Consider the following 19,550-nt stretch of genomic DNA (forward strand, 5'->3'; position numbering starts at 1 on the left):
CCTCCTGCAGGCATCTCTTAGCCAGATGGGTGTTACCTCCCTGTGCAGTGTTCTGAGCTTTCATCACAGATTTAAAGTTTCTCCCGGCTTCATCAACCAAGAAAAGTCTCATCTCACATTCTCTAGAAGAACACACATCACCCAGTATTAATGCCTCAGAACATAAAGAATTTGCCCACCTTTTCTGTTGATTTTAAGGGAGTTCAGAAATAGAATGGCCCTAAAACAGTAACTTTTTTCCAAGTCTGGATGTTTCAGCTCCCCTTTTGTCCTGAGAAAGCTCAATATGAGTTTAAAACCCGCTGAGTAAGAGTGTCATTAGAAGACTATATTCATAGTTACATACACATCCTTACCAACACTGACCACTGCCTTGCCCAAAGCTGCTCTCCTATCCCAGTCCAGCAGCAAACACCCTTTGGCTAAAGGGCCAGCTGAAACAGCCAAGGGCACGTACAAAGCTGGGGGACTGTCTCCAGGGGGATCAGCTGGCTCCTGACAAGAGGATGCCCGTGACTGCCCCAGTCTGGCTTCCCTGCCAAAAGAGGGCATCCCACAGCTGGGAAAAATTAAGGCATCACACAGTAAATTTTCTTCAGCTGTATGACAGCGAGACGAGGTTATTCAGAGCAGCAATTAGCTGTGTATACTTAGTAAGGAAGGCAGTGAAGGTGGCCAGCTGCTCCACTGATAAGATCCATACTGAGATTATCATCACCGACCACAAGGTGAATTTCAGAAGGGCCAGAGGGCAATGCAGTGGCTTTAAACTGAGTGTGTACTGATGAGGCAATTACATGTGCCAATATGAGGCACAACAAAAACGCCACAGATCTGAGCAAGATCTGCAGTTTACCAAACTACAAGGACACATCTTGAAGTCAAATTACACAAACACAATTACACAAATTACACTGTAACCTTCAAAGGAAGAGGTCTTCATTGTATTCCAAAAACCTCATTATGTTTTGTTTTTTTATAAATTCTGCCAAGACCAAGTTTGAAGTCATACATTTATTTTACTGGCTAGTTTAAAAACCCCTTTATTCAATGATCTTTTTCTGTCATAATCTCCTTATCTAATTTAAACAGAGTGCATTCTCTTGCTATGAGTGTAATTTTCATTTAAGCTGCTATAACTTGTGCATAAAGGAATATGTCAATTCAAGTCACCAGCTAATATGTTCTTCCATGCTACGAGAGCAGCAAGTAGACTATTTATACATCCCAATTTGAGGGTTGCTTTTTTTTTAAAACTTTTTCTTACAGAAAGGCCAGATGGCATCAAGCCCCACATAACACACCTGGGACAAGTCAAAGAAAGCTTTTACAAAAAAGTTAACTCTTTGTCTTTCTTTCCCACTGTGCAAAGGCTGCGTAAGATTAAGGCAACCAGAAAGGACTCAGGTGTCTGAAGGCAGTTCCCTGCAAGCCTCTGCTCCTTATCCCTCTTGTTCTTTTAGAAGCAAGCACGTATGAAGTCTCTCTCTCCCCCTCCAATTATGTCATTTGTCCTCTGCTAACTTTTATCCACATTAAAACAAAAAATCCTTCTATCCAACACTGTAATTGGAGGAGCTTTAAATAGATAATTTAACCTTGGGAGGATGTTCATTTTCACTGAGCATATCTCTCCCATCTAAGAAACAGACAAACCCTTTCACCTGAGCATGCCAGTCTTTAATTGTGACAGCACTGCGAGATAATTCATTTCAAATAGTTGATCAACCCGGGGGGAGTACAAATGCCCAAATATTTAACTGACAATGATGCCTTTTTAAATGAAAGCTCAGGCTTGCAAAGACAGTTGTTGCATGATCAACAGCATACCAATGCTATCACCCAGACACAATTTATTTTACAAACCAGAAAGAACTGCTTTTCCAGAAACTATGAAGTAATTAGTAGATGTATCATTTTTTAACTGTCTCAGCCACTGACATCAGTTTACCAGCTCCTAGCACTTTTCAGAAGAGAGCCATCTGATCAAAGACAAATGCAAAGACTACCACTATTTGTCCTCTGAAAAATTCCACGGGCTTAGCATCAACACTCACATCATGATGCTGAAGCTCAAGAGCAAAGCAGAAGCCAGCCTTACAGAAGCTCAGAGGGTGAAGGTGTAGCTCTAATGTCCTCTAGGTCAGAGAAACTCAGATATATGCTAAGGAAAGGCTTGCTTTTCTGAAGTGGAAGGTAGTTTAACAGACAGGTGCAACCAGAAGAAACTGACACCATTACAGGAAAAAACAACTTTTCTGCATAACATACACCACCTCATTGTCAATGTATTTCTACTCAGAACCATCAGACATTAGGACCCCTAAGGATGTCTCAGCCCAATAACAGTGCCCACACAGATAGCAGAGAGTCCTCACAAGCATCTTGGATCCATTAAAGCAGAACAATCTTTCGCAACATACCCTTCTCCTTGTCTTCATCCCCAAGAAGGGAAGGCAGCTAGGCTGGTACCCGCATGTGTAACTCCCCAGCCAAGAAGGCTGCCTGCCAGCTGATGGCATAGCAACCCCCTAATAGTCTGCATTGCCCCCAAAAGGTGCTCCTCTCTCCCAAGATGCAAGGAGCTTCAACAGTACCCTGGCTACTCTCTCACTCTTTGTCTCACTAAGGATTAAAGCAGGAAGCAGTCTTGCCATTTGATACCTAAATTCAGCTGAGTCCAACAAGCTGCAGCACAGGTGTTCACCCTCTCCTCTGCCACAAAGGTGAGAGAAGCCATCCTGGCTTGAGCAAGCCTGCTCAATCAGCCTTGATTGCATATGCCTGTGCCCACAACCCTTCATCCTTGTGTAGCAAGTCTTGAAAGCACCATCAATAAACTTTACCAGCACCCTGCTGAGCTGCAGTTTAGAAGGCAGAAAGCACAGCCACCTCCTCAGAGTTTCTCATCCAAACATACACCTTCAGTTATCCAAGCTCACACGTTAGTCAAACCAGAACCCTCAAGCTGCACTCACATACCTGGGAGAAGGAACATCATGATGTTTCTCTGACCAAAACAACTATGTAACCAAATGAAATGACACAACTAGATGCCTTCATTCATGTCTCTGCACTGTAACAACGTTTTAAGCACCACATAAGATGCAGGAACACAAGCAGCCAGGACAGACTGTGTGTACATGTGTATTGCGATGAAGAGGGTCCAAACTGTTCCAGTCTACTTAAGTGTAAATGCTTTGCAGACAGGAGTGACTTCGGTGTGAGCAGAAAAAGGGGCTTGGGTTGCCAGTCACAGGTGCAATGCATCCACACCAGCCTTCACTGCAAGGAAGGCGGCGGTATCAGATTCAGCTTTTCTGTAGCTGTTGGATTTAACAAAAGCTAGAGCAATTCAACCTGGTTCAACATCCTGGAAGTGATGCAAATGCAGACTGTCATCTGAGAAGTGCTGGTTACACACCAGCCGACTTAGAGAAGGTATTTTTAGCGTGTTTGTCCAGCTTCATCATTTCAAAAATAGCTGGGGCCCAGTCCATTGGTGCCCTTCTCAGGGATACTGGAACATCAGGAGACATTGAGGTCTTCAGGGACAGCACACCTCATCGCTCTTAAAGGTCTATGTTTCTTCAAAGTCGGGTTCAAACCAGGACATTACAGACTGTCAAGTTTAAGATTCCACAATACAGAGTCCCCCAGAAACATTTGGGGGGTTCCCCCCCCCCCCCTCAAAATTATCATCAGATCCCCTCAATTATTTGATGCCTTGGTCATATCACCTATGGTCTGGTATCTCACACCATGCAACTTCCTTGTAGTTGTCACTTGCAGGAATCTCACATGAAAATTCTGTGTTTCACAAACACTCCTGGCATGGATCAGGAAACATCTGAACTGGGAAAGAAGTGGCAAAGAAAAATATAGCCAAAATTTATGTTAAAATACATGCTAAAATTAAACTGATTTTGAGAACACCAATGTGTATTTTACACAGACTCTGTTGCCAGAGTTCCTATTGCTTTTTCAGTCTTTTTCTTGAAGCACTAAAGAAAATATATAGTTGGTAAAATGGAGCATAGAAGGGAAAAAGGAGCAATCTGACTGTGAACATGATGGTACAAATAGCTTGCTTCTTCACTGGTTTTCCTCATTGAAAAAAATTGTGTCTATAGGCATTAGTGTTTGAAAACAAGCAATCTCCACACGCTTCCCCTCCATGAGGGAAAGTGCCCAACCTGATGAAGTAACATGTAAACAATACAATATCAATGCCATTGCAGCTGTTCAGGGAAGAAGCTGCAATGAAGCATCCTTGTCTTCAATCAACACATCCTGGAGTAGATAGCTTTTTCTTGTCGACATTGCAATAAATCACTCACTAGTCACATTCCATCGGACGTTGCATCAAAGTGGAAATCTTCACTGAACTGATCAGGGAGGGGGGGGTTCCAGACCAAACCCAATAGTCGTGTATAACTAATTACCTGTGACTATGTAATATAGCCTTTCTCTGCATCATGTCTACTCTGATTCAAAACTGCCAGGTGCTATCAGTTTTTATATGTATACATACAACTCTGGCTTCAAAGTTTAGAAAAAAAGCATTAGTTAAACATCCTTCAGCCAAAGGAATCACTAGTCCATCTGACTTCAGTATCACCTACCAAAGAAGTTTCTTACCCTATACAGTAGCCTCATCTGTTCTTTGGACAGGCCTAGTTTTCAAAATAAGATAGAAATCTCTTTTTGCAATGTTGTCTATAAGCCTGGATTCAGACACATTCTATGAATCCCCAATGAGAAGTCAGTTCCACTCTACTACTACAACATCTGATGAATATTTGTTCTAATCCACCTACAAACTGCTTTACTAATCGAAGAAACCCATTCAGATATACAATTCTAAGCTTAATTATTATTATTATTATGCCAAGTTTTAAAAGCAACAGTATTCATGCATAAATATGTATATAGCAACACATAGCAACCTGAACGTACAAAGGGCCTCAGAAGTGCTCAACAGACCAGACAGGGCAGAAGACTGATCCCAGAGCATCAGAATGTCCTCCTTATCAGTAAGGGCAAAAAAAACCATCAGAGAAATCAGGTCCCAATGTCCAGAAGATTGTTCCAACCGCTCAGCAGCAAGGAGATGAGTGACACAGCCTCAGCTTATGCTTCAGGCACTGCTGGTGCCCACTTGAAGCCTGCATCAGGCTGGACAGCACAGACTCCCTAAGCATAAGGGCCCAGCTACACCACAGATGGATGGGGCAGACAAAGGAGCCCCCAGTCCAAATGGGGGGCTGCTCACACAGATGAGGGGCAAACAGCTACAGTAAAGGTAAATACAGTGCTCAGGAAGGCAGCACTGTACCTCTTGCTGGAATTTGGTTTTGCAGCAAGAACAGCTCAGGCACCCACATGGCAAAGACCACCAGAATAACCACAAAGGCCAGTGACTGTCAGAACAGTTCATCACTGGAAGGCAGTTAAGAAGAATGAGCAAAGGAAAGGCAAAGCACCTTTTTAAAGCCATTGATACTTCTGAGTATAAGCTCTTCCTGAGAGAGGCTGTAAATATGAGAGATGCTAACAGTCTGTTATCCTTACAGTCTGGCTGAAAGATCTCTAGAGGTTTGGTGGTTTGGGTTGGTTTTTTGGGTTTGGTTTATTTTGGGTGGGGCAGGGGGATATTCCTTTCTTTCCTTGCTTGGGTTTTATATATGTATGTATATAAAGCCACAGCACTAGCTCCTTCACAACCAGCTTGGCACCACTGAAGTGTCATCTTGGAAGGCAGGACAGCAGAGAGACATAATAAAACGTGAACAGGTAAGCAGACCTCTCATATAGCACACGTGTGAGGACAGCAAGGGCTTAAGCAGCAAAATAAATCGAGCCTTCTCCACTTTACTTGCAAGCATGAGAGCTGGCAGAAAGGTCCAATTTTTGTTAATGCTGCTTGTATCGATCACCGCAGAAGTTACTGAACGGCACCAAGGGAAGCACTGAACAATTCATCAGCTCTCCAGGGCAGACAGGACAGTGCTACTGACTTTGATCCTGCATTTCGCTCAGTATCATACGGCCCAGGCAGCCAGTGACAACAGAAATGGTGTTCACCAAAACGATGCATTTGATTTCCAGCCCCCCAAGAAAGGGTACTCCTACTGAGGCCCAGGTGCTTCAGCACTATTTCCAAGGAGTGCAACCAGATGTAGCAGACTCCAGGATGGCCTCTGTTTCACAAGCAGCAGCAAATCAAGCTGTGAGCTCTGTCTCTTACTCACTGTATGCTGCTTAGAAACATTTGGTCTTGCAAAGAAAGAGACCACTGCTTTATTACAGCAGGCACTGAGTCTCAGTTCAAGAGAAAGCACAACTGCCTGGTAAATTAAAAACTGAAGATCAGAACAGAATTATTTAGCAAGTGAACTTGTTACTAATAGAGTGCAAATGAGACAAGCTAGAGTGGTTACCCATTGGCAGCGTGCATCTCACAAGCCTCACCTAGCTCTGCAGACAGCCTGCACCCAAGATGCCTGCCTATGTCTCCCAGGCACAGAAGCAAACAGCAGAAAGCAATCTCAAACCACGGAAATGAAGAGTCACTGGTCAAAGTAACAATCAAACTGTAAAGCGTGAAGGTGGAATCAAGACTACTGAGAAACTACAGGGCCCCTCAGATCCAATGACAAAAAAAGAAGTTAATTTTCTTCCTAAGTTGGTTTTCACCTTGAAAGCTAATTGTTGAAAGATAAAAGGTCACACTGCTTAATAGCATGAAATAGAGGAAGCAGTACACGCAGACAGTGTTTGACATGAGGTATTAATTACCTTTTTGACAGGGAATCTGTTTGTGCTGTGATGTATTACTCTGTGTATTGAACTATGGCTTGGGATCCACTCACAATAGGTGTCACTAGCATGTGGACAAGTCACTTTCACCTTTCTTTCCTTGATCACTGTGTACCAAGTCTGATCAAGTTCTCAACACAGCTGCCTTCTTGACACACAAACATTAATTCCTGTGTGGTTTTAAGTGATTAGTCAAAAAGCAGTTGTTTGCTGTTTTGATAACAGATGCAAGATATTCACACACAACTTCAAGAATGAAGGAACTATGTTCTTCATCAGTGTTAAATAGTTATTAACTACATCTTCTTCCTACAAAACACTGCTTTAGCAGTTTACTTCAACAGACTCTTGCTTTGACTACCAGGGTAGCTAAATCTGCCTCTTTTTATCCTTGCTTTGCCCTCTTCCTTGATTCATAAACATATTTGAAACAAAGCAAGTGGAAGCAAAAGAAAAGGCAAGAGAAGACTGAAACCAAGAGATTAAAGTAACACATAGTTCCTTATACTCAGGAGCTTCAATGGAAAGTTAAACAGGAAATTAGATTTAGACCATTTAAGAATTCCAGGAATTCTTAAACATTTCTGAAATTAGAAGCAGCATTGGGCAAGATCACACCAACACAAGGAAACCCCCAATAAAAATGTTGGCATATACTTTTCTAGGGACTCAAGTTTCACCTTGCACAATTTAAAACGAGAGCAGAAGGATATAAATTCTCATGTAGACACTGGCCCAACATTGGTAGATGCCAAATTTCATCCAGAAGAGGTTGAGCAAACACCTTATCAAAAGTTTCCATACAAGACACAGGTTCACCCCACAGCAGCTGGCCTACCCTTTCTGGAAATGTTGTTTCCTAAGACACAAACTCATTCTTCCAACTGAATGCTTACATCAGTGACAGGAAGGTTGGCCAGTGAATACTGAACCTTCATATGCATAAAGGACAAGCATTAAACAGCACCATGTCCATCTCTGTCCATCTGGGCAGCCTGCACTGCAAACTCAAGAGAATGAATTCCTGCACCCTATAATCAACTCACCAGAGCTGCAACACATCCTGTTTTGGCTGCTTCATCAGAGCACTACCTTCAGATATTTAATATTATGTTATGGTTCATCATTGCCTTAACTAGGAAGTACCAGCACTGCTTCAGCCTGAATCCCATGCTGAATTTGACCCAGGTTAATTGTTATTGCTGGCAGTCTGCTGGCTGTGTGGTAAAAGCCAGCTGACAACATGACAACAGCTTCTTACATGAATTGGTGTGAGGCAGAAACATCCAAGCCAAGGACTGAAGGCACAGAGACCCAGACTCTGCTTTTTCCACTGGAAGCCATCCCTACAGAACACTGCCCAAATGTGCCAGGGGAAGCCCATGCAACCCTGCCAGTGCAGGACTCCTGGGTCAACAGCCTTCACCACAGCCTCCAAGCACATGCTTCCACCTCCAGATGTTTTTTTAACTACTTCAACTGCCAAGTATCTGCATTTAAATGCATTTACTGCATTTATTTCTCAGCAATTATTTAAAATAAATGTTTCTTTTTAAATCATATGTGACACTTTGTTAGGTACACTGGAAAATAAAGCCATTCCTGCATATGCAAAAATTAGGAATTAATGAGATCTGGCAATTATCTTGATGGAAAGAACGAAGTGACTCAGTTGAATATACAGAGGTTTACTAAAGAAAAAGGCTGCTCTAGTAGTTAAAAAACAAACGAAATTGCTTCTTATTGATTTTAATTTAGGTTGAAACACTAGCTGTCTCTCCAACAAAGCCAGAAATGGCAACAACTATAAATGAGTACAAGATGCGATAAGATAGACAGATTCTTAAGCAATCTAGTATAGAGATGACCTCCAGTTTAGACAGTAGTTAAAATATGATATCATATATGTGGATCAATAAGTAAGTTTGCATTTGTCTCAGCTCCAAAACCTGGAGAGATTCAAATGTTTTTTTGTTTCTCTAAAACGTTGTCCAATTAAGCTCTACTGTTGTGGGTTTTTTCCTTACAGATCCTCTAGATTCTAATTTACAAATAAAATCAAGAGAAGCAATTAAATGTTAAGTACTATCAGCATGTTTCCCCAAGTGATGCACATGTGCAACAGAATAGAAATAGTCCAATCTTGATAGAGGAGGCCAGGTTACAAATTGAAATACATTTGTATTACCATTACTTGCAGGCTTCACGCTCTAGCAAGTAGTAACGTGGGGCATCACAGTCCCCTTCTGTGCACAGCAAAGGCTCTTTGACCACAAGTCTCTCACAGGCTGCAGCAGCTGCAGATCCTCTTTACTCCTCCAGTCTCCAGGACAAGCATAGACCTGGAGCTGGGGCAACCAGGAGCCTGGGGTGCACAACAAGAGTATGTGCAGCACAGAACAAGGCTGGAAGGGACTTCTGGTGATGGCCATTCAGTCCATCACTTTAAAAGCTAGTTAAAACCTTCCTGGCAGGCTGCTCCTCTCTGCTCTGCGGGGCCTGCCTGCCTTCCTCATATTGTACTCTGTCCTCCTGAAGCACACAAGAAGTATCACTATCGATTATGTTTATGATCCTTTCCACATGCCAGAACTTGATCCAATATTAGCTGATGACAGGTATGGATAAGGTCTTCTCAGTGGTCTTTGAAGGTTCCTATATTTGGAATATCAGAGTCCCTCTCTACTGCAGCCATAAGTACCTCTCTACTTTCTCAACTACCTTCAGACACCAGCCTCTTCCCAGACAGGATTAATATTAGCTGAGGAAGAAGGGACTAGTTTTCCTCATTTGATGCATGGTGCAAGTTTCCAAAAACACCCAAAGAGCACCCAAGGGAGGCCACCTTAACAGAAACAGAGCCATATGAGGACACCACAGGAAACACTTTCTACCAAAACCAGCAGCATGAATTAATGGTAACAGGGTGAGGGAATGGATGGAAGAACAGCTACCAGCTTCCTAAGAAATCTATTGACTCCCTGGGCTTACACCCAAATTGTAATCCCCACTCCAAGTTTCCAAGGTAGCTCCACTGCTAGGCACATTGGTCCTGTCACCAAGGGTGATAATGTGAGCAGTAGGTCACAGCCATGTTCCGGATCTGTGTGAAGCTTTTGGTTTGCAACACTTAAGAGAAGCCAAACCCTAAGACACCCGTTTCAGATAACTTCACAACAGGTACCTGGACTGTTACAGGATGCACTGACTACCACTCCCTTAAAAGTAGTTGGATCAAAAAAAGAAACAAAATGCATCTAAGAGTCTAAGATTGCAGAGGGCTTAAGTAAGAGAGGGCTGCCGTCCTTTCTGTTCCTAAAATTGCCATTGTAGCCATATTCAAGTCATGTAAAACAAGAGATCCATTCAAGGAGCTTATTTTAGTAAAGTTAAACCCCCTAAGAACTAGTGATCCAGGCCATATCCACTGAGTATTTTGTTCAGCACTGACTCCAATAACAATCTAGAAGTCATACTAGGCAAACAATCAACATGAGCTTTCTTGCTGTGGCAGAAAAATAAGCCACTGAAAATCCCTGGACAAACAGAAAGGGCAAAAGCATCGCGCATGTAGATGATATGAGTAAGACCAGTGTTCAGTTCTCAGTGCACCTTTCCAAAAATAAACCAGGGAAACAAAGAACTGGAGAAAAGGCAAAAGAAAATACTATAGAATTATTAGAGGAACGGATAACATCTGACAGTAAAAGGCTTGTGGAGTTCAGGTCATGGAGTTAATCAGGACATTGTGGCATGGTTTCATCGTAACAAGTAAGTACTTTCATGGTAACAAAGTATCAGAGGGCTCTTCAGTAGAAAACAGTGAAACATACAAGACAGTTGTTAAAATGTAGATTTGCAGCTTGAGCTTCACAGCTGAGTAATTCAAACAGCCACTTTTTTCATGATTTATTTATTTTGGTAACTAGTCAAAGACAAGAAATTTGGTATCACTTCAAAATGGGCATCAATCAAATGATTGATTTTTAAAACAAACATGATAGCTGTTGACAAAAACCCCTCAAATTCCTCGGCAACACTCATAGATTTGGTCAACAAAAACCTGGGTACAACCAAGCAGAGCAACTCCAAGGGCTGGCTGACACGACAGGTGTCCCTTCAGAAAGCCAACAACTGAACATGAGGAGTGGACACCTTTGCTTCACAACAAGCAGAATCACACAGAGAGGTGGGTTTGCATTTCACCACGCAGTAGAAAAGCCCTGTAAGAAGTATAAAGACAGTATCAAAACTGTGTACCTCTGTCACAAAGCCAGCCTATGGAAATACCAACAAGCAGAGCTGTTGTGCAGAATAATGCCATGATGAGGGTTATGGTACAAATTCTCACCTGATGAAAGCTGCCACAGAAACAGTGGCATCAATCCTGCTAAAACAATTTGCAGCAGCTGAGGACCTGCCATTATGCCAAGATAAAACATTATAAACTTGCACAGGTTTACAGAGATAACAATGAATTAATTCACAGTAAACAAGAGAGAAGCACTTTACAATGAATAAACAATGTAGTAAGAAACAGTTTAAAAAGTCACAGTTTCTGAAACTGCTGTTACTGAGCCCATACTTTTAACACTTACTTAAATAGCTAAAACTGCACAAAGGTGTTGCTTTGGAACACAAACAGCTATACAGAAGCCATATAATCTGATGCAAAGCCCTTGGGCAAAGAAGAAAGGAAAAATAAACAACTAATTTTAGAACCTGAACACTCCATTAGCAATTCTCACCAATTAAAATATGATGCAACTGCTGTCAACAGGCAAATTTTAGTTGTATTTTAAGCATGGATTTAAATACAAAATACACAAGCTACTGCACTGGAAGAATAACAAGTAAATTAGTTACAAGAAGCATGGAAGCCAACAAGAAGAAACATTCCACCAGTCCTCTCTGCTACCTACTAAATAAATGCAACCTGTAAGCCATGGTCATGGAGCAGGATGCCTCAGTTCTACTTTGACTGCAGTAAATCTATACCATAATCTCCACGAGTCTGAAAGCACCTTAGGAATCAAAATACCAATGAAAGGCTATTGAAAATTTAATCCCTAAACTCACTTGTGATAGCAATGTAGATCTGTTCTTAATTATTTGAAAGCTGCTAGGTATCTTCATTGTCTCAGTGTGGGGTTTCCAGGAGTTTTAGCTTAAGGGGGATAGACAGACACAACAGTCACATGCTGAGGCCAACTAAACCAAGGCTTGTATAAACATACATTCATCCAGAAAATCACTAAACTTTCTCTTACAAAACCAAACAAAACCAAACCTCTTAGCCAAGACTTATTTGAAATGTGTACCACTAGCTTCACCGCCTCCCAAGATACAAAATGAGTTATTTTAAAATCTAGAAAATGATGAGGGGCAGAGATGTACCACTTCTAAGCACACCACACTGACACCAAGGCAGACATCAGTCCTCAGGGGTGCAGAGGTTACTTTACTTCATGACATCCTTGTTTTTAAAAACAGAATGAAACCCAAACAATACTTGCTGACTGTTTAGGATCAACAAGGGTCAGGACAGAACTGTTTCTCTTTACCTCCACAGTAGAAAAATGGCTTATCCAGTACATTGGCAGGAATGGTTTTACCTTCATATCCTGCTTATTCCTTGCTCACTGCTTGCTACAGGGAGGTTTCTCTTCCACTCCGGGACAGCTAACACTGCTTCTCAACCAGTCTGATAAACTGACCAAAAAAACTCCATGCCTAAAATTTCAGACTGCTGGAACCATAACCAACGCTGCAGATGCTTTTATGGGAGTAAGGAAAAGGCACTGCTTTGATTAAAGGAAGTATGATAGCATTTTATATGTCTCTCACAAGCCTCCTGCAAGGACAGAAGATTGAAAGACTGAAGTGTGGGAAAAGTGAACAAGTGTCCGCTCTGCCCGCGAGGAGCGATCCGTTAGCTTTCCTTTACTGTCAGCACAACAAACCGACTCCCAACAGAAGAACTTTAACAGCACTCTGTCAGGGAGACAGGCACATTTTATTTAAAAAAAAAAAAAAGGAGAGAGAACAAAACAGCTGCCACAAGACCAAATAGCATTCCACATTTTGCTCCTAAATACCAATGCAGCTCTTCAGGGCTCAAGGTCTCATTCATTACGTATCTGCAAGCAGAGAAAAGGATTTTTCAAAGCAGCTTTCCTAAGCTGAGCATCCAAGTCTCAAAACACCTAGATTTTCTTTCTAAAGGCCTCCATGCTATGAATGCAAAGTCCCTCAAAGCAGGCACTGGCACGGGATAAACATATTCAGGCATCACTGCAGAATTTATGCTTAGAAAATCTGCAACACCCACGTCAATTGAGATTTTATGTGTCAGTACTGCTGGCAGGTGCACGATGTGGTCAAGTTTTAAGTTCTAGAAATTGGCTCATCATTATTCAAATGACTTGATAATTAAAAACGCTAGTACTTCAACTCCCAAGCAAACTTGGGAGATGCATAATAAAACCACATTAAAAAAAACAAGGCCATGGAGTAACTGATTTTACTTTAACCATAGTTCACTTGCAGACTAATTCAAACTGCTGTAAGGTGAGCCCATTCAGTGTAATAAAGTCATATCTTACAGTGATCGCACGAACTCTTTCGTTTCTTTACTGCCCTGTGTCCTCCCTGCTCCTCCAGGGAGCTGGGGAGTTCAGTCACCGTTTCCTTCAGCATCCTCTTAACACCACTAACAGCCAGAGAAAAGAAAAAACGAAACAAGAACAGCAATACCCACAGAGCATTGCAGCATCTCCACTGCTGTCTACAGCTTGCACCCTCATTCTTCTGTTCCCTTTCTGGGTGGGAAATGCTCTGCTTAGGCTACAAATATGTGACAGCTCAAGGCACAAACCAGGACTCCACTGGCAGCTATTCCTCAACCAGGCACTGGAATGCAAGCATTTGTAGACATGACCAATGTAGCCCTGATACACCTAGTACCCCTGTCCTCACTAACCAAAACAGGGCAAGATACTTCAAAGAGCTCTATCACATGGTAGCAGCACTAAGAAAGCAGCCAACTATACTTGCCCGGGGCAAGTAGTGTAGCATGCTACCTGTAGCCTGCAACATGGGTAACAAGACCATCAGCACTACCACAGGATATCGGGCAATGGAAAAAATTTAGAGCAACCCAGGGATCATTTTTCTGGGATTTTTTTTTGGGGGGACGGGTGTGGTTCCCTGATTCTTTGCTCTCTAAATCTTTACTAACATATAAATGTGAATACTAGGTGCTTTCATCAGAAGTTACTCTCTAGTTGGGTATCTCCAGTTGGCCACAGCTGGGGTTCCTCTGCTTAGTATGAACTGAACATGAATTTCTGTCTTCCTTCTCTGCTTTGCTTCGAGCCCCCACACAGCTCTACAGAGCTGATACAGGCCAATTCTTCAGGGAAGTAGCCCTGGCAATTGGTGAAGTCACATTCCTGTCAACCTGGTGCACAAGATGCAGGTCCACAATTTCCACTCTTAAGCAACACTGAGAGGAGTTTACCTCATGTGGAAGGGAAAACATTGTAAAGATATTTAGGCACCTAATGCAGCAATCAGCCCCCATAACCCCATGAATTAAACCACTTGGTGCATATTGACATCCACTGACGGCTCTGTAACTTTTAAGAACATTCTTCTTTACTGATGAGCTTCCATTTCCCAAAATACTTAAAAAGGTTGTTTAGAGTTAAAGTTTCATGGCATGTAAATACAAGTAATTGCAATTTTGTCAACAGAGCAACTCTGATCTTCAAAAATGGAAGCATGGTAACTTAAGCAAACAAAAATTCATCTCATTTTTTCACAATTTCTCAGATTAAAGTTATATATTAGCTAAAGTACAACGTTATTACTATACCCTTAGGCTTCAGAGCACATCATGCCACATGTTCATTTGGCTGCTAAGAAGCAGCAACCAAATGATTAGCATTTTTTCCAAGGACAGTTGAGATTAATAGTTTGAAGTCATTTCTTTAATTTAACCATGAAACTTGAACATTGAAATTAAAGTCAGCGTTAATAACATTTTATTTCAGAAAACTAAGTCTGTTAGTCCTCAAGTACTGATCATAAGATGGATAGAATCTTCACTGTTATCTGTCTTGTCTGTAATTGGAAACAAACCCCAACTATTAAACTTGCCTAACTTGTTAACAGCACAGCTTTAACGCAGTGCACACACATAACTTCACACAAACCTTGTCCCTGCAGAGACCCAGAAACCTGGAGTGAAACCACCACTGTACTGAAGTCAGTAGTGTCTTCTGGTGGTTTTTATGGTACCAAGCAGGACTGTCCAGCAGAGGTTCCCACTGCGGAAGGAGGGACAGATCAATGACATGACATCTCTGTGCTGGACTCACAGAAGTTCCTCACTACTCTAACAAAAACAGGCATTTTCTGAAGAGGATCAAAAGCCCTTTTATCCCCATTTCCTAGGCAAAAAAAGGAGAAGAGACAGGGGACAAGGGATCCTAATTCATGCACAAAGGTAAAAATCCTTCTCCCTCTTCCAAGCAGAGCAAGCCTGAAGACAGGCTGGTTAGACATTGCAAACACCCCAAACATGACTGGCATTCCCAGTCACCTTCCACCTGTGTTCCTTTCGTTTTTGGATATACTCAAATCCCTTCCTTCCACAACACCTCTCCCTAATGGAGGAAGGAAGGGAGCCTCTTACTTATACTTGAGGACCCTTGAAAGCTGTGTCCTTGCTCTGTTAACCAGGAATTGGCTCCTGTACACCAGAGAACAGAGAGCAACGCTCTCCCTTGAGTTTTGCCCCCAGAAGCACACCAGCAAGCTCAGCTCTTATAGCCTTGGAAGACTCACTTGACATTCTTTATCTGCAAGGCCTCCATTAGCAACTTCCCATACCGTAAAACATATTTTCAAAAGGCACTGAAAGTAAGGGATAATTAAAATGTAAGAAGTGTCATCTTCATAAAAACCTCAGGACTAAATAAAGTCTTGGAGGGCCCTCTCCTGTACATTCCGTATTTCTCTACGTGCAGAACGCACCTTCCTCTCTAAACTCTTCAGCAAACAAAGCTGGTCTTCTCTATGCCTTTAAAATTATCTGAAGCAGCATTTGATTAATTAATATGGAAAAGCTCCTAGTATATTTTTTTCTCCTCCAAGCAGAAGACAGTTACATGCAAAATTAACTCTCAATTCAGAGCTACAAGGACTCAAAATCCAAAACCCATTTGCAGGCAGTTACCAGGTCAGCAACAATTTGATCCATTACCGGAGCCAATCTAAATTTAAGAAAATTACTTCCATTTATGCATCTAGTCTAAGAAAACGTTAACAATTGTCACTCCTCAGATGACAAGATTGTCACAGCAACAGCCAAGAACTGCACAGATGTGTACTTTTTCCTTTACTAAAAAAAAAAAAATATTTATACTCTCTTGGACAAAATTTTCGTACTGAGAAAATACCTAGTAAGGACATTGCAGTAATGTTAATATTTATGTCTTACTGATTTTTGGTACTGTGAATTTAGATTAATGAGCAAACAGACCCTATGGAAACAACCTCTCTTACCTTGTCTTAGTTTGATTTATTAAGCAACACAACCACCAGTGACAAGCCCACAGAGAAACACACTAAACTTAACACTTCAGACAGAGCAAAACTGTATCCACATATTTTTTTGTGCAAGAGTGACTCCTTCCTCTTACTGCAACCAAAGGAACACCAATAAAAATATCTACTTAAACAGTGAAAACCTGCTACAGTCCTCCTAACAAAGGCATACCACAAAGACTTATTTTTCTACATGGTTCATTTATTGTTGCTGAACAAAGAAAAAAAAATAGCTTTTATGTTTCTTCACAAAGTAAAGTGATTTGCAGGGGAGAAAATAAACAGTAACCTCTCTTTCATTTGAAGAGAGCTAGATATGAAACAGAGGAAAGAAAGATGCTTGTAAATTAACATAGCATAACCAATACCTTAATTCTCTAATCCTCTCTAGAACATGCAGTGAAAAGGTACTGAAACGTTTGCAGTAGGTACTAAATGGTTAATATCTGGCCGGGATTCCCCACCAACACAAATTCCGATGATTTGCCATTGGATGCTGTCAGCACCAATGTCCTGTTATAGTCCGCTGAGATCCTCCCTGCAGCTTTCCTGCCTCGGGCATCTCTGATGTACCGGATCAGAGTGTGGAGCGTCCCTGTTTATCACCCCGTTTCGCTTACCACCCCCTTGCACCCACGCACACCAGGTAATACTGCTTTTCAGAACAAGGCATGAAAGAGTAGGCAAGTCACCGAGGTCTAACATGGTACCGATGCACAAGAAACTGAAGGCACAAAAGCCCTTCTGGAAATTAGTTTGCTTTCCAAGCAAGCAAACCTTCAGCCCAGAAACATCCCTAAGTATTACACAGCTGTTTTACGGCTTCTAGCTTAGAGCCTTTACCTTTACACACAGCTTATGTCCATGGACCTAATACTCTCTACTTGCATTCGCCTTTATATTCAAACCATCATGCAAATGTTATCTGGTTCAAACACCACTGATCTAAATCAGCAAGTCATACAATGCTGTCATATTAAACCTACATCATAGCTTGTTTTCCTGAAGCGTTCATGGAGCCTGCCTTCTAGATGTAATTACTGTACAATATATATCAGAACCAGAGAGAAAGGCTTCACTCTGAGGGCTGAAATTGAGAAGAAATCAATACAAAGAAGATAAATGTTTCTTCAAGAGCTGCAGAGGTATTAACCCTCTCTCCAACTTACTTTCTTTTTGCTTCAAATCATGTTACCATGTGAGAAGCTGCTGGAAGGACTGGGATAGGTCTATCTGCTTCTCTCTGTGTTTGCGGTTAGGGAAAAAAAGAAGTGTATTTGGGGAAAAAAAGGGAAGGAGGAAAAAAAAAAGGGAGAGAGAAGTGGCTCTGCCTATAAAGCTTCCAGAATTTACTTCTTTTTTCTCACACTTGCACACCTGGACGCAGCCGACGACCCGGGCTGCATCAGGAGCCCACAAAAGGGACTGGGGGCGCCGCGGGGCAGGGACCCTTTAGGGGACGGGCTGGGTGGGGGTCTCGCCCCGCCAGGGCCCCTCACATCGCACCCGCCCCACCTAGGTCACCCCTGCACGGCCCCCCGCCCCATCACTGCCGGCGGGGGTGGAAGGAAGCCCAGGACAAAGCAGACAAACCACGCCGGGGGCGTGCGGGGTGCTGCGGCGGGAGATCCCCCAGCCGCTGCCGCGGGGCGGGGGGGAGGCACGGCCGGAGCGAACGCGGCCGTTCCTCGGGGCAGGCGGGTCCGCGCAGCGCGCCAGCGGAGGGGCGGAGGGCAGCGCGCGGCCCCGCGGGGGCGCCGGCGGCGCGAGAGCGCCCCTGGTGGGAAACCGGGGCGGTGCGGAGGCGGCGGGAGCCGGAGCCCCGCGCGGGCGCCGCAAGTTCCCCCGGGCCGGGGGCGCTCCCGGGGGGGCGGGAGGGGGGACGCGGGTTCCGCGGCGGGGCGCGGAAAGCGCCCACGCGGCCCCGTCATACGCGGCCGCTGAATTTCGGTGGGGGGCGTGGAGGGATGCACAGACACAAGTCATGGGGTGCGAAGGGGGGGGTGGTGGGTGGAAAGCACGGCGGGAGCCGGGTGCCCCCCGCCCAGATTACCCCTCTCCCGCGGGTGGGTGTGGGGGTGGTCGCACAGAGCCAGCCTCGGGCGCGGAGCGGGCGCGCAGCCCCGCGCCCCCCTGCTCTGCCAAGGTCAGCGCGCCGGCACGGCGAGACACCCACCGCGGACACGAGTGGGGTGGGGAGAGCGGGCAGCCGCGCACAACTAAGTTTTTGGCGGGGGACGGGGGACTGCAGCAAGGGGTCGGAGAACAGAGTCACGGTCCTCTCGGGGCGGCGGACGGCAGTCCCGCAGCACAAAGGGAGCCCCCCCCTCCCCCCGCCCCACAAGCAGCCCCACGAAAGAAGCGCAGCGCCCAACGAACCCCTCCGCCCGCCCCACGCCGTCGGGCGCTGCAATGCACCGGAGAGAGGGGATACCGCGCCGGGAGCGCGGATCCAAGACCGTGCACGGCCCCACTCGCGGGCAGCGCTGCCCGCAGCCGAGAGGGTGCTGCGGAGCCGGGCGAAACCCAACGTCGGGGCCACCCGTACAAAGCGTCCCCCGAAGCATCCTCCACACTCGCGGGCACCCCACGGAGGTCGCGGACACGTGTGGCGAAGGCACCGGGAGCGCCCCCCCTTCCCTAAGCCAACCGCCGAGCTCACTCACCGGGGAAGCACACCACATCATGGAGCACGGAGCTGGTGATTTTCAAGAAAAAGATCCACCAACACGGTTGCAGTAGCCTCCGCATGTCCAAAGCCGCACATCGAAAGGGGAGAGGGGCTAAAAGAATTAACGCACAGGGGGGAAAAAAGAATTAAAAAAAAAAAAAAAGAAAAAAGGGGGAAAAAAAAGAAGGAAAAAAAAAAAAACTTGTTGAAAATAAGTTTCTCCCCGCACCCCTCTTCCTGCGGGGGAAAGCGGGGGGCTCCCGCTCGCCTTCTCAACGCGGGGAAAACCCCACAACCGCGGGGCAGCGGGAGGACACAGACAACGCGCCGGCGGGGCGCGGGGACCCCCCGCGCGGCGGGGCGCGGGGCGGCGCGGCTCAGGCGGGCAGCGGCGGCGGGGCGCGCGGCATGCCGCGGACGGGGCGCTCAGAGCCGCCTCCGC

The 19,550-nt window shown here is 44.4% G+C and overlaps 1 protein-coding gene across 2 annotated transcripts in view; it reads right to left on the reverse strand.

The window, feature by feature from the left end:
• Positions 1–19,188, reverse strand: part of PTPRG (protein tyrosine phosphatase receptor type G) — a gene marked incomplete at its 5' end in the record, with an annotated part of 401,819 nt that extends 382,631 nt beyond the window's left edge. For both annotated transcript variants that reach the window (XM_084269424.1, XM_084269423.1), the window contains one exon: positions 19,104–19,188. In XM_084269424.1, the coding sequence (XP_084125550.1) occupies positions 19,104–19,188 (85 nt within the window). The remainder of the gene's footprint in view (positions 1–19,103) is intronic.
• Between the last annotated feature and the right edge of the window lie 362 nt (positions 19,189–19,550).

The sequence above is a fragment of the Gallinula chloropus genome (assembly GCF_964237585.1).
Source record: "Gallinula chloropus genome assembly, chromosome: 12".
NCBI classification, from domain to species: domain Eukaryota; kingdom Metazoa; phylum Chordata; class Aves; order Gruiformes; family Rallidae; genus Gallinula; species Gallinula chloropus.